The 13,542-nt window shown below is 39.6% G+C and overlaps 1 protein-coding gene across 6 annotated transcripts in view; it reads left to right on the top strand.

The window, feature by feature from the left end:
- tmem94 (transmembrane protein 94) overlaps positions 1–13,542 on the top strand; it is a 197,888-nt gene that overhangs the window by 82,126 nt on the left and 102,220 nt on the right. For all 6 annotated transcript variants that reach the window (XM_059948880.1, XM_059948881.1, XM_059948878.1 and 3 more), the window contains 3 exons: positions 3,067–3,240; positions 4,464–4,566; positions 13,294–13,511. In XM_059948880.1, the coding sequence (XP_059804863.1) occupies positions 3,067–3,240; positions 4,464–4,566; positions 13,294–13,511 (495 nt within the window). The remainder of the gene's footprint in view (positions 1–3,066; positions 3,241–4,463; positions 4,567–13,293; positions 13,512–13,542) is intronic.

The following is a 13,542-nucleotide window of genomic DNA, read 5'->3' as shown; positions in this document are numbered from 1 at the left end:
AGATGTGTTAATTTTAAGATTAATCATCTGAGGTTATTTAGCACTTCTTGAATTTGTTATCCTAATTTTATATTTGAATATCTGCATATATGTGACACCTGTCGTTGCCACCTTTAATGAAATTTATTACATTGCATTGTACACTAATTATAATGCATAATTTAATAGTTCATTCATAATTTAAGATAATGCAGTAGTAAACGACTGCCCAAAAATGTTGTTCTGATTTGCATGTAAAGTACTCAATTCTGGTGTTGGTGCTCAGTCCTTGGATGTAGACTTCATGTCATATTTGGTTTATAACTTATTCTTGCAGCTTGCAAACATGCTATCATTTAGAATAGTGGTCCCCAAGCACCGGGCTGCAGACCAGTACCGGGCCACAAAGCATGTGCTACCAGGCCGCGAGGAAACAGTATGATTTAACGATATGAGTCAGCTGCACCTTTCCTTATTCCCTGTTATGCCCACTGTTGAACTTAAACGCACACAAGGTCATTACCCATGTGAGGTAACCAGCTGCTAAAATATTCGCAGACGACCTAATTCGGGTTCAGGGTTTCGTAAGTAGCAGAGCAGCTATCTTGCTGCGATCTACTGAGAGTCATCCCTCGAGCCAAACTTTTGTCAGCTAATAGATCCTACCTACCTACAAGGGGGGCGGGCACGTGCCCTGTTACATCGGTCACTGTCTCCGGACTGTGACCGCCACAGCCCCAGTACAGGGACCTCTGGCCCTTACCTTGTCCTCTCACCCCACCCATGACCAGCTTCACCTGGCCAAGGCATCTGGCAGTGGGCAGGCGGGATGCTGGAGTTTGGGCCCGGAGGCTGTCTATTGAGGCAATTAAGCCCTTAAAACTGCTTCGGCACCTTAAGTCCAAGCACCCCACACTTAAAGACAAACCCTTTTAAGCGGAAAAAACGTGAGCAAGTGGGATAGAAGCAAGTGCTAAGAGCCTGGAAAACTAAATTGCGGAATAAACTGGACATAAAGAATCCCTTTCAAGTATCGCTGTCTCCCATCACCCCTTGAAGCGACTGTCTTGTTGCAGGGAAACAAGCCCAGGGCCCCCACTGATTTAGCGATATTGGTGTGTTGCAATGATTCATACAAGGAAAATATGCGCTGTGTGTTTAATATCCAAAAGTTACTTAAAAGTTACTTAAAATGTTACTTAAAATGCTATTGACCTGTAAGTGATTTATAATTGACATCGCTATATTCATGCGAGGAAAACATGCGCTATGTGTTTCAATTAAATTTGTTAGATAAGCCCTTTTAGAAACTAAATTGAGTGTATTAGCCACTTCTAAGTGACTCATAGTTGACTTATCTATATTTCGGTCGGGATTGACAGCCCTCCCCCCCACCGCCCCGGTCAGCTGGTCCACAAAAATATTGTCAATATTAAACCGGTACACAGTGCAGAAAAAGTTGGTGAACCCTGATTTAGAATACTAGAATACTACAGTATGTGAGAGAGAAGTTGCATTTGTATTATGTTTTTGCAGATCTGGTATTTTTCAGTAGCACTGATTTATTTTTTAGAACGGTGGTTCACAACTTTTTTCTGCTTGTGACTTTCATTTAACTCTGGGCCTCGTCCTCCATAGACTCTGTTACTTGCTAAAGTTTTTCTTCTGTTAACTATACTAATTTAATATACAGTCAATATCTGTTTTCACGTATTATAGGTATTACATGTTAATTATAAAGTTACCAGTATACATGAAAACTAAAACTATTTAATAGCTCAGAATAGCAGGCTGCCCTGAAGGGTTTGAATGGTGCTTTTTGCATCTTTTAACATTTTTCCATTCATTTCATTCAGGGTTCTAAATAAATTACATTCATGTATTTTTTATACTTTATATTTCAGTAATTAAGACAGGAAACTTACAGCCCATTCAGAAACTCCTGTGTCCCCAGTTCCTTGTTTTTTTTCCTTATTGTTCCTACAAAATCTGGTGTGGCTTCTTGGTTGGGGGTGGCATATTCCTAGGTTGAGAACCACTGTTTTAGATGATGCAGCGTTTGTATATGTTTATTGAGGAAATTTTAAGATCAGCTTAAATTTCCCAATTTTGCTTGTAGAATAGTTGGCGCTCCTTATCCACGGGTTCCGCATGCGCGAATTCAACCAACCACGGATTGGGGAAACCCAGAAGTTCTCTCTCCAGCACTTGTTGTTTGAGCATGTAGACTTTTTTTCTTATCATTATTCCCTAAGCAATACAGTATAACAACTATTTACATAGCATTTACATTGTATTAGGTATTATAAGTAATCTAGAGATGATTTAAAGTATACGGGAGGATATGCAAAGGCTACTGTGGATCAGGAATCAAAAAAAGGAAGTTCTCTAAGTCGGAACAGGTGCATCCGGTATTATTTAGCATCAGCTAGTCAAACGTTTGTCTCAGTATATAGTATATATTGTACCTTTCTATGCATATAAAACACTTAAGTATGTATTTCAATAAAACCGCTGTGTTGCTTAGCAATAATTGTAGCTTTCATCAGGGCAGGGCCTTCACATGCTCCATTGTTCTCACTTTATCCTTTTAAATTTTTCTGGTCGTTGACCGACTGTAGCCTAACGCTTTTCCAGTGACTGATGGCGTTTCACCTCTTTCCGATTGCTTTATTATTTCCACTTTATTTTCAATCATGATTGTTTTCCAGAACAGAAACACTGTGGGCAGCGGGTCCCGAGCTCTGCTGGGTCCTAAAGTCCACTGCACTGAGACAGGTTAAATAAGCTCCGGTACTCCACCAGGTCCTAAAGTCCACCGACTTGAGTATCCGTGTATTTTGGTATCTGCGGGGGTCCTGGAACCAATCCCCTGCAAATAAGGAGGGCCGACTGAATGTCTTTTATTTGTCAAAACTTGTGAATTGTGAATGAATGCAAAAGAGTCTAAATATGGTGAACAATTTTCAATAAGTAACTCAAGGCAATGACCACGGCCTGTAGTTGTAGGATGACCTGAGGAAGGAAGGAAGGAAAGAAGTTTTTGAAGAAAACAGAAACAAATTTAGTGTTGTTTTTTTTTTATAGGCTTTACTCCTGGTGCTAAAGAACTCTTCAAACAAGAGAATCATCTGACCATGTATCAGCTTCCAACAGCAGAGATAGTCAAAGAACCAGTAACTCGGCGACTTTTGAATGTAACCAAGAGGCGACCGCCACTCAGTCATATGATTAGCCTTTTTGTTAGAGATACATTAACTGGTGAATATTAATATTAAAATACTTGAATTGTAATGTTGGAAGCGTTCCTCTAGTGCTAACCTTTGCAACAAGCCATAGTAGTGGGCCTCGCATTCAGATGAAATCTCTTTGTTGAACCACTTCCTCAAATATCTTGAACAAAACTCAGAAAAATGGAGACTTGGCGAGAACACTGATGGATGAATTTCATACCAACAAAAACTTCCACGCCGTGATATAAAAATGAGATTGTATGATGATAAGTTAAAGGGCCTCTTTTCCAGGTGTAAGACTCCAAACATTAAATCAGTACTGGCTCATCTTGTAATTAATTTACCTTTTATGTAGAAGACTTTTTCAATTGTTTTGGAGGAAATGTGCATCATTTTTGACAAAGCAAAATTTTTTATATGTTTTTGCTATTAGCAAATCTATTTAAATTAAACTATCCCAGAAGCCATTAACAGATGAGGGTTATTTTCATAAAAATTGTTAACTTTTTCAATACTTCTCACTGTCACATAAATGCAGAAACGTTAAGGTAAAATAGGTATCAATATTATTAAAACAGTGACCTAAAACAAAGTTACTTCAATAATTGAAAGATAACATGTAAAATTAAACCATAGCATACCTTATTGAAGTGCATCTGCTCATGCAAACCGATAGAGTAGCTGAGAGCAGATTGTCCAAACTTTTACACTGAGTAATTGGATGCAGCATAGCCAGTGGTTTGGAGCTTTTGCATTTAGATAGGTGTTGCAAATTTTGCAGCAGTTACCTGGGTAACTTCAAGCTGTCAAAATCTAGTAGAAATCCAGGCCATTGTAAATCAAGGAGATCTTGCTGCATTTCACATGTCAAAACATCAATGGGTAATGGTGGATTTTGGAAGTTTTCAATGTAATTGATGGGTCATTTGGCACACCGATCTTTTTTGTAAAACATCATTTTAAAGTTTAAGCAGAAAGTGAATTAAAACTTAATTCGCCAAAACTTAATGTGAGCTCCCAGCATATGAATTTGGAGATGAAAGACCCTGTTAATCTCCTGATATTGGTTTATTTTAAACTGTATTTTAATTGACTTAGAGTGATGATATTATCTGAAAACAGCGCACGCTAGTATATAGGTCAATGTGCTCGTTCATTGTAGTTTAGTCTTTCTGTAAGATATGTTTAACAGATTATGAAATGTTTTATTGACCCGCGAATTGAAAATCCTTTTACTGTGCTCTTTCACAGATAGTGTACAGATGTTATCTCATGGCACAGCTGATGTCATCCTGGAGGCCTGCACAGATTTCTGGGATGGTGCAGATATTTATCCCCTCTCTGGATCTGACAGGTGTGTCATTGTTGCTTAATGTGATACACAAAGTAAAATAAATCTCTCCATATTCTGGGCTATTTAACTTAGAGGGAAAAGTAAAATGGAATGGATGGAGCCCTGATAACAAAGGATGGAATAAAAATAGTACAAAGAAAGGATCATATAGAATTGGAATCCAGATGAGGTTAGGTAAGAGACAGCAAGGTTGTGGTGTGTATATTGACAGTAGGTTCCCAAACAGTAATGGCAATGTGAGGTATAATCATGAAATTAGAGTTGTATATAGCAAGAGAATGCCATAATTATCAGTAAAGTAAGAACTGGTATTGCATCAACAGTGAAGGTTCATAATGTCACCAATAAAGTAAATCTGAAGACTTGGAAGATTTCAGACTTCACTGAAAGACAACGAAAAATTGGTAAGGAAACGTAAAGAATATGTTAGCAAGAAGCACAAGTTCCTATTGATGTGTAAAAAGGAAATGATTAGTGAAAAATAATGTGAGAATCTTAGTTTTTGAGGCAGCAGAATTTATATTGTGGAATAAGGAGCTAGTAGAGCAATTAAGTCTGAAGTCTTGAAAGAATATGCTCAGTAAAATAGAGAATGATAAGTCTAGACTGGTGAGTGAAGAGCTAAAAGATTAGCATTGTTTAAAAAAAAACTGTAGAAAGTAGAGTTACTGAAATTCAGTAAATCTCTAGAGTTGATGACTTGCATTGTGTTTTGAAAGGGTTGGTTAGGAGATAATGAATTGTGTTCCTTTGCACTGTGTTCCACTACTGCAATAAAAATAGATTCATTAAATGGATATGGACATTCCAGATATTTATTATGTGGAAAAAAATGAGGTTTTGGGAATAATGTATTTTTAAAGATTTAAATGGTTGAAAAATGTTTGTGTTAAGAAGGAGATAGGTGTCCTTGCACACTGAGAGTTTAACAATATGGTGCAACAAATCAGCACAACTAAAGACGAGCAGTATGTTGGTTTTTGGTATGCTCAGAATTAATTATAAGGCTAGAAGTATTTTGTTTCAATTGATGCAGAACATTGCACCTGGAGTATTGTCCATTGATCTTCCTACCAAAGAAAGAGGAGTAAGACATGGAGGGATTATCTACAGAGTTTCCGGAGGTGGAAATTAGGAACAGGAAGGGGTCAGTAACTCTACTGGGTGTTTTGTATAGACCACCTAATAGTAACAGAGACATCGAGGAGCAGATAGGGAGACAGATCCTGGAAAAGTGTATTAATAACAGGGCTGTCGTGATGGGAGATTTTAATTTCCCAGCTATCGATTGGCATCTCCCTAGAGCAAAGGGTTTAGATGGGGTGGAGTTCGTTAGGTGTATTCAAGAAGGTTTCTTGACACAATATGTAGATAAGCCTACAAGAGGAGAGGCTGTACATGATCTGGTATCGGGAAATGAACCTGGTCAGGTGTCAGATCTCTCAGTGGGAGAGCATTTTGGAGATGGTTGTGATCACCTTTACCATAGCATTGGAGGGGGTTAGGAGCAGGCAATTTAAGAAAGCGTTTAATTGGAGTAAGGGGAAATATGAGGCTAACAGGCAGGAACTTAGACGCATAAATTGGAAACATGTTCTCAGGGAAGCTACAGAAGAAATGTGGCAAATGTTCAGGGGGTGTTTGTGTGGAGTTCTGCATAATGAGACAGGGAAAGGATGGTAGGGTACAAAGGCTGTTGTAAATCTAGTCAAAAAGAAAAGAGGAGCTTATGAAAGGTTCAAACGGGTAGGGAATGATAGAGAGCTAGAAGATTATAAAGCTAGCAGGAAGGAGTTTACGAATGAAATTAGGAGAGGCAGAATGGGCCATGAGAAGGCCTTGACAGACAGGACTAAGGAAAACCCCCAGGCATTCTGTATGTATGTGAAGAGCAAGAGGATAAGACGTGAGAGAATAGGACCCAATCAAGTGTGACAGTGAAAAAGTTTGTCTGGAACTGAGGAGATAGCAGAGGTATTTAATGAGTACTTTGCTTCAGTATTCACTGTGGAAAAGGATCTTGGTGATCGTAGGGATGACTTACAGCAGACTGAAAAGTGTGAGCATGTAGAAGTTAAGAAAGAGGATGTGCTGGAGCTTTTGGAAAGCATCGATTTGGATAAGTCACCGGGACCAGACAAGATGTGCCCCAGGCTACTGTGGGTGGCGAGAGAGGAGATTGCTAAACCTCTGGCAATGATCTTTGCATCATCACTGGGGATGGGAGAGGTTCCGGAGGTTTGGAGAGTTGTGGATGTTGTTGCATTATTCAAGAAAAGGAGTAGAGATAGCCCAGGAAATTACAGACAGTGAGTCATAATTCAGTGGCTGGTAAATTGATGGAGAAGATCCTAAGAAGCAGGATTTATGAACATTTGGAGAGGCATAATATGATTAAGAATAGTCAGTATGGCTTTGTGAAAGGCAGGTCATGCCTTACAAGCCTGATTGAATTTTTTGAGGATGTAACTAAACATATTGAAGGAAGAGTAGTAGATGTAATGTATATGGATTTCAGCAAGGTATTTAACAAAGTACCCCATGCAAGGCATATTGAGAAAGTAGAGGCATGAGATCCAAGGGGAAATTGCTTGTAGATCCAGAACTGGCTTGCCCACAGAAGGCAAAGAGTGGTTGTAGATGGGGCTCTGTGTCAGTCTCTCTCAAAAATCAATATATCGTTTTAGATGCTGTTGGAAAGGTTGACCTGACAGAGGAAAACCACAGCGAACGGGACTCTGGCACTCTGCCCAGTGCCGTGATCAAGAGAGCAAGGAGAAATGCAGTAGTTATAGGAGATTTTCTATATAAGTGTATCTGTAGAAGAATGGGGAAAAATTCTTAAATTAGTTAATACTTCTTCAATGTGTGCTAGACTTACTTTAATACAATTTAAAGTGGTTTATAGAATATATACATCAAAAGACAAACTAGCCCGTTTTTATTCCCGTATAAATCCTATGTGTGACAGATGTAACTCTGAGGTTGCTTCTTTAACCCATATGTTTTGGTCCTGCCTTCTTTTGGAAAAAATATTGGAAAGACATTTTTGATATTGCTTCAGCAATTTTACATATTGATTTACAATTCCATCCTATTGCTGCAGTTTTTGGATTACCAATAATTGATTCTAGTTATTTATCATCTTTAGCCTGCCGTTTGATACATTTGTTACGCTGATGGCCAGAGGATCCATTTTACTTAAATGTAAAGATTTTGATCCCCCCCTACACTTCAGTGGTTCTCTCAAACTATAGCTTGTTTAAACCTGGAAAAAATTAGGAGTGGCACAGTTAATTCCTCAATTAAATTCGAGGAAACTTGGGAGTCTTTTATTCAATATTTCCATAGATATGATTTAAATTGATTTTTTAAAATTCTTTTTCCTAATACTTAACCTTTTATGGAAGGAGGAACGGAGTCAAGGACAGAATGATTATAATTAACAAATTATGGCAGCCCAGGTTTTTTTTGTTTTGTTTTCTGTTTAGGGGATTTTTGGGTTTTTTTTTCTTCTGAACAAATCTTTTGAACTTTTTCCTGTTTCTATTATCAAGAAATCAGGTGGACATGTCTGGATATGATATTTGGAACTTATGTTTATGTGTTATAGCTATTATTGTAATCCTGTTCTCTTGATATTGTTATTATTGATATGTTCATTTAACTGATTATAATGCAATAAAAAGATTTGAAAAGAAAGGGGATTCCATAGTGAGGGAAACAGACAAGAGATTCTGTGAGCCGGACAAGGATACCCGGATGGTGCCAGGGTACAGGATGTCTCAGATCAGGTCCAGAGTATTCTGAGGAGAGAGGGCGAGCAGCTAGAAGTCTTGGTACATGTTGGTACCAATGACATAGACAGAAAAAGAGAGGAGGTCTTGAAGGAGGATTTCTGGGAGCTAGGAAGAAAATTGAAAAGCTGGACCTCTAGAGTAATAATCTCAGGATTACTGCCTGAGCCACGTGCTAATGAAGGTAAGAATAGCAGAATTAAGCAGATGAATGTGTGGCTAACTGGTGCAGGGGACAGGGCTTCAAATTCTTGAATCAACACACACAAAATGGTGGTGGAACACAGCAGGCCAGGCAGCATCTATAAGGAGAAGCACTGTCGACGTTTTGGGCCGAGACCATTCGTCAGGACTTCGTTAGAAGGTCAGAAGGACAGGCAGGTGAACAGACAGGAAAATCTGCTGTGAGATAGAAATATAGCAAAATTGGTAGCAGATACTGATCTAAATGTACTGTATTTAAATACACACAGCATTAGAAATAAAGTGGATAACCTTGTACAGCTACAGGTTAAAAGATATGACATTGTGGCCATCACTGAGTCATGGCTAAATGATAGATGTGATTGGGAGTTGAATGTCCAAGGATACACGGTGTATTGGAAAGATAGGAAGGTAGTTAAAGGGGGTGGTTTGGCCCTGATGGTAAGCAACGATATCAAATCACTAGAAAGAATGGACATAGGATCAGAAGAGGTAGAATCCTTATGGGTCGAGTTAAGAAATGGCAAGGGTAAAAAGATGCTAATAGCATATACAGGCCTCGAAACAGCAGCTGGGACGTGGATTACAAGTTACAGCTGGAAATAGAAAAAGCGTGTCAGAAGGAAAATGTCATGATAATTATGGGGGATTTTAATATGAAAGTGAATTGGGAAAGTCAGGAAGGTACTGGATCTTAGGAGAGGGAGTTTATAGAATGCCTACTGGGTGGCTTTTTGGAGCATCTTGTCCATAAGCCCACCAGGTGATCGGCTGTTTGGATTGGGTGCTGTGTAATGAACCTGAGGCGATTAGGGAGCTAGAGGTAATGGAACCCCTTGGAAGTAGTGATCATAATATGATCGAGTTCGGTTTCAAATTTGAAAAAGAGAAGCTGGTATCAGGTGTGTCGATATTTCAGTGGAACAAAGGAAATTACAGTGGTATGAGAGAGGAACTGGCCCAATTGATTGGAAAAGTAAGCTAAAAGGAGGGATGGTAGAGCAGAATTGGATGAAATTCCTACAAGAAATAAGGAAATGGCAGGAAAAAATATATTCCAAGGAAAAGAAAATCATGAATGGAAGAATGGCACAAATGTGGCTAACGAGCGAGGTTAAGGCAAAAGAGACAGCGTACAAGGAAGCAAAAATTAGTGGGAAAACTGAGGACTGGACGACTTAACAACTTAAAGAAGGAAACAAAGTCATTAGGAAAGAAAAGATGAATTATGAAAGTAAGTTGGCAATATACATAAAAGGATACTGAGTTTTTTTAAATATATGAAGAGTAAATGAGTGACATGGGTAGATATAGGACAGATTGAAAATGATGCTGGAGAAATTATAATGGGTAACAGAGATGGCAGAGGAACTAAATGAGTATTTTGCATCAGTCTTCACAGTGGAAAGCATTAGCAACATACCTGATAGCCAGAGGTCTCAGGGAATAGAATTAAGTACAGTCAAGATTACTAGAGAGAAAGTGCTTAGGAAGCTAAATGGACTAAGGATAGATAAGTCTCCTGGACCGGATAAGGTGCACGCACGGGTTCTGAAGGATGTGGCTTTGGAGATTGTGGAGGCATTGGAAATGAGCTTCCAGGAATCAGTAGACTCTGGCGTGGTTCCAGAGGACTGGAAGGTCGCAAATGTAATTCCACTGTTTAAGAAAGGAGGGAGGTAGCAAAAAGAAAATTACAGACCTATTAGTCTGACATCGGTAGTTGGAAAGTTATTGGAGTTGATCCTCAAGGACAAGATTATGAAATACCTCGAGGTGTATGACAAGATAGGCCCAAGCCAGCATGGTTTCATGGGGGAAGATCCTGCCTCACCAACCTATTGGAATTTTTTGAGGTAATCTCAAATAAGATTGACAAGGGAGAGGCTGTAGATGTTGTGTATTTGGATTTTCAAAAGGTCTTTGATAAGGTGCTGCATAAGAGGCTGCTTAATAGGATGAAAGCCCATGGAATTACAGGAAAGATATTGGAATGAGTGGAATATTGGAATAGGCAGAAAGCAAAGGGTGGGAATAAAGGGATGCTATTCTGGTTGGTTGCTGGTTACATGTGGTGTTCCACAGCAGTCAGTGTTGGAGCTGCTTCTTTTTACACTGTATATTGATGATTTAGATTATGGATTAAATGGTTTTGTGGCTAAGTTTGCGGATGACACCAAGGTAGGTGGAGGAACAGGAAGTACTGAAGAAATGGAAAAGTTGCAGGGAGACTTGGTCAGTTTAGGAGAGTGGGCAAAGAAATGGCAGATGAGATACAATGTTGAGAAATGTACAATTGTACATTTTGGAAGAAGAAAAAAATCGGGCAGATTACTATTTAGGTGGAGAAAAATTTCAAAAATCGGAAGTGCAAAGGGACTTGGGGGTCCTCGTGCAGGATAGCCTAAAGGTTAACCACCAGGTTGGATTGGCAGTAAGGAAAGCGAATGCTATGTTGGCATTCATTTCAACAGGAATAGTATAGAAGAATAAGGTGGTGTTGATGAGGCTGTGTGGGGCACTGGTGAGACCTCATTTGGATTACTGTGTGCAGTTTTGGGCCCCCTATCTTAGAAGAGATGTACTGATGTTGGAGAGAGTTCAGAGAAGATTTACAAGGATGATTACTGGAATGCAGGGGCTAACACATGAGGAATGTTTGTCGGTTCTTGGACTGTATTCATTGCAGTATAGAAGAATGAGACGGGATCTCATAGAAATATTTCAAATGTTGAAAGGGTTGGACAGAGTAGATGTGGAAAGGCTGTTTCCCTTGGGTGAGTTCAGGACAAGGGACCACAATCTTAGAATTAGAGAGTACCCATTTAAAACAGATGAGAAATTTTTTAGCCAGAGAGTCGTGGATTTATGGAATTCATTGCCACATACAGCTGTGGAGGCCCAATCATTATATAAGGAGGAGGTTGATGGGAATCTAATTAGTCAGGGTATCAAGGGATATGGGGAAAAAGCCGGAAATTGGAACCAGATAGAATAGTTCAGCTCACGGTGGAGTGGTGGAGCAGACTCAATGGGTCAAATGGCCTACGTCTGCTCCTTTGTCTTGTGATATTCTGCATGGACGTCGGTCACCAATGGTGTGCCTCAGGGATCTCTTCTTGGACCCCTACTCTTCATGATTTTTTATAACTGACCTGGATGAAGAAGAGGTGGGATGGGTTAGTAAATTTACTGATGACACAAAGGTTGGAGATGTTCTGGATAGTGCGGAAGGCTGCAAAAATGGGCTGAGAAGTGGCAGATGGAGTTCAACCCAGATAAGTGTGAGGTGGTTCATTTTGGTAGGTCAAATATGATGACAGAATATAGTGTTAATGGTAAGACTCATGACTGTGTGGCGGATCAGAGGAATCTTGAGGTCCGAGTCCATAGGACACTCAAGGCTGCTGCGCAGGTTGACTCTGTGGTTAAGAAAGTATACAGTGCATTGGCCTTCATCATTTGTGGGATGGAGTTTAGGAGCCGAGAGGTAATGTTGCAGCTATATAGGGCATTGCTCAGACCCCACTTGGAGTACTGTGGTCAGTTCTGGTCATCTTACTACGGGAAGGATGTGGAAACAATAGAAAGGGTGCAGAGGAGATTTACAAGGATGTTGCCTGGATTGGAGAGCAAGTTTTATGAGAATAGTTTGAGTGAACTCAGCCTTTTTCCTTGGAGCAATGGAGGATGAGAGGTGACCTGATAGTGGTGTGTAAGATGATGAGAGGCATTGATTGTGTGGATAGTCAGGCTTTTTCCCAGGGCTGAAATGGCTAGCATGAGAGGGCACAGTTCCAAGTACCTTAAAAGTAGGTACAGAGGAAATAGCAGGGATAAGTTTTTTACGCGGAGAGTGGTAAGTGCATGGAATGGGCTGCCAGCGACGGTGGTGGAGGCGGATACAATAGGGTCTTTTTTAAGAGATTCCTGGGCAGGTATATGGAGCTCAGAAAAGTAGAGGGCTATGGGTAACCCTAGGTAGCTTCTTGGGTAAGGACATGTTCGGCACAGCTTTGTGGGCTGAAGGGCCTGTATTGTGCTGTAGATTTTCTATGTTCTAATGTATTTGCAGTAGAGAAAGTGTATTGAGTTGATTCCTGGCATGTGGACATTATCCCACAAGGACAAGTTAAGCAAGCACAGTCTTCCATTTGAAGGGTTAGATTTGTTTTTCTTTCCATTGATGTTACCTGATCTGCTAAGGGTTTCCAGCATTTTTATTTTAGATTTCTGGCATCTGCAGATTTTTTTTGTTTTCTTAGTCCTATGCATTATTTTCTAAAAGTAACATTTTTTTACATATTGAAAACTGTTAGGAGCTTGACAGGGAAGGTACAAAGATGAAGGTTACCTCATTGTGTGTCCAGGATAATGGGTCTTTAGTCAGCTGATAAGGTGTAATAATTCTTTTAATGTAGCAAATTCTTGTCACTTTAAACTATGATCTGATTACACGAGTTCATCACAGAGTTTGTATTTAATGGTATGGAAATGAGTCTGAGGGAAAACTATAGAATAAACTACTAAAAATGGGAGGAATCTGCTGCATTCAAAGTGGAAACTCGGTCAATGCAGTTGTAGCTACCAAGCAAAAATTCTCTGTTGGGTTTTTAAAAAAACATTTTCAAAAAATTGTTAGCTACTTGCATGTTCTGTTGATGTTTGAATAAATGGATAATACTTTACTTTTGTAAATTGCTAACCCTCATTTTTGTTGACACAGGAAAAAAGTGCTAGATTTCTACCAGCGAGCCTGTCTGTCGGGGTACTGTTCAGCTTTTGCTTACAAGCCGATGCACTGCAACTTGTCCTCTGAGCTGAATGGGAAATGCATCGAGTTGGTCCAGGTGCCAGGTCAGAATACCATCTTCACCTCTTGTGACTTACCAGGGACCACACCCATTAAACACGGCAGCAGACGGAACAGCTGGAGCTCTGATGGTACTTTTGGTCTTCCCAAAATTAAATATTG

This window comes from Hypanus sabinus, chromosome 23 (genome assembly GCF_030144855.1).
Source record: "Hypanus sabinus isolate sHypSab1 chromosome 23, sHypSab1.hap1, whole genome shotgun sequence".
Classification (NCBI taxonomy): domain Eukaryota; kingdom Metazoa; phylum Chordata; class Chondrichthyes; order Myliobatiformes; family Dasyatidae; genus Hypanus; species Hypanus sabinus.
This window is presented reverse-complemented; position numbering and strand designations above follow the sequence as displayed.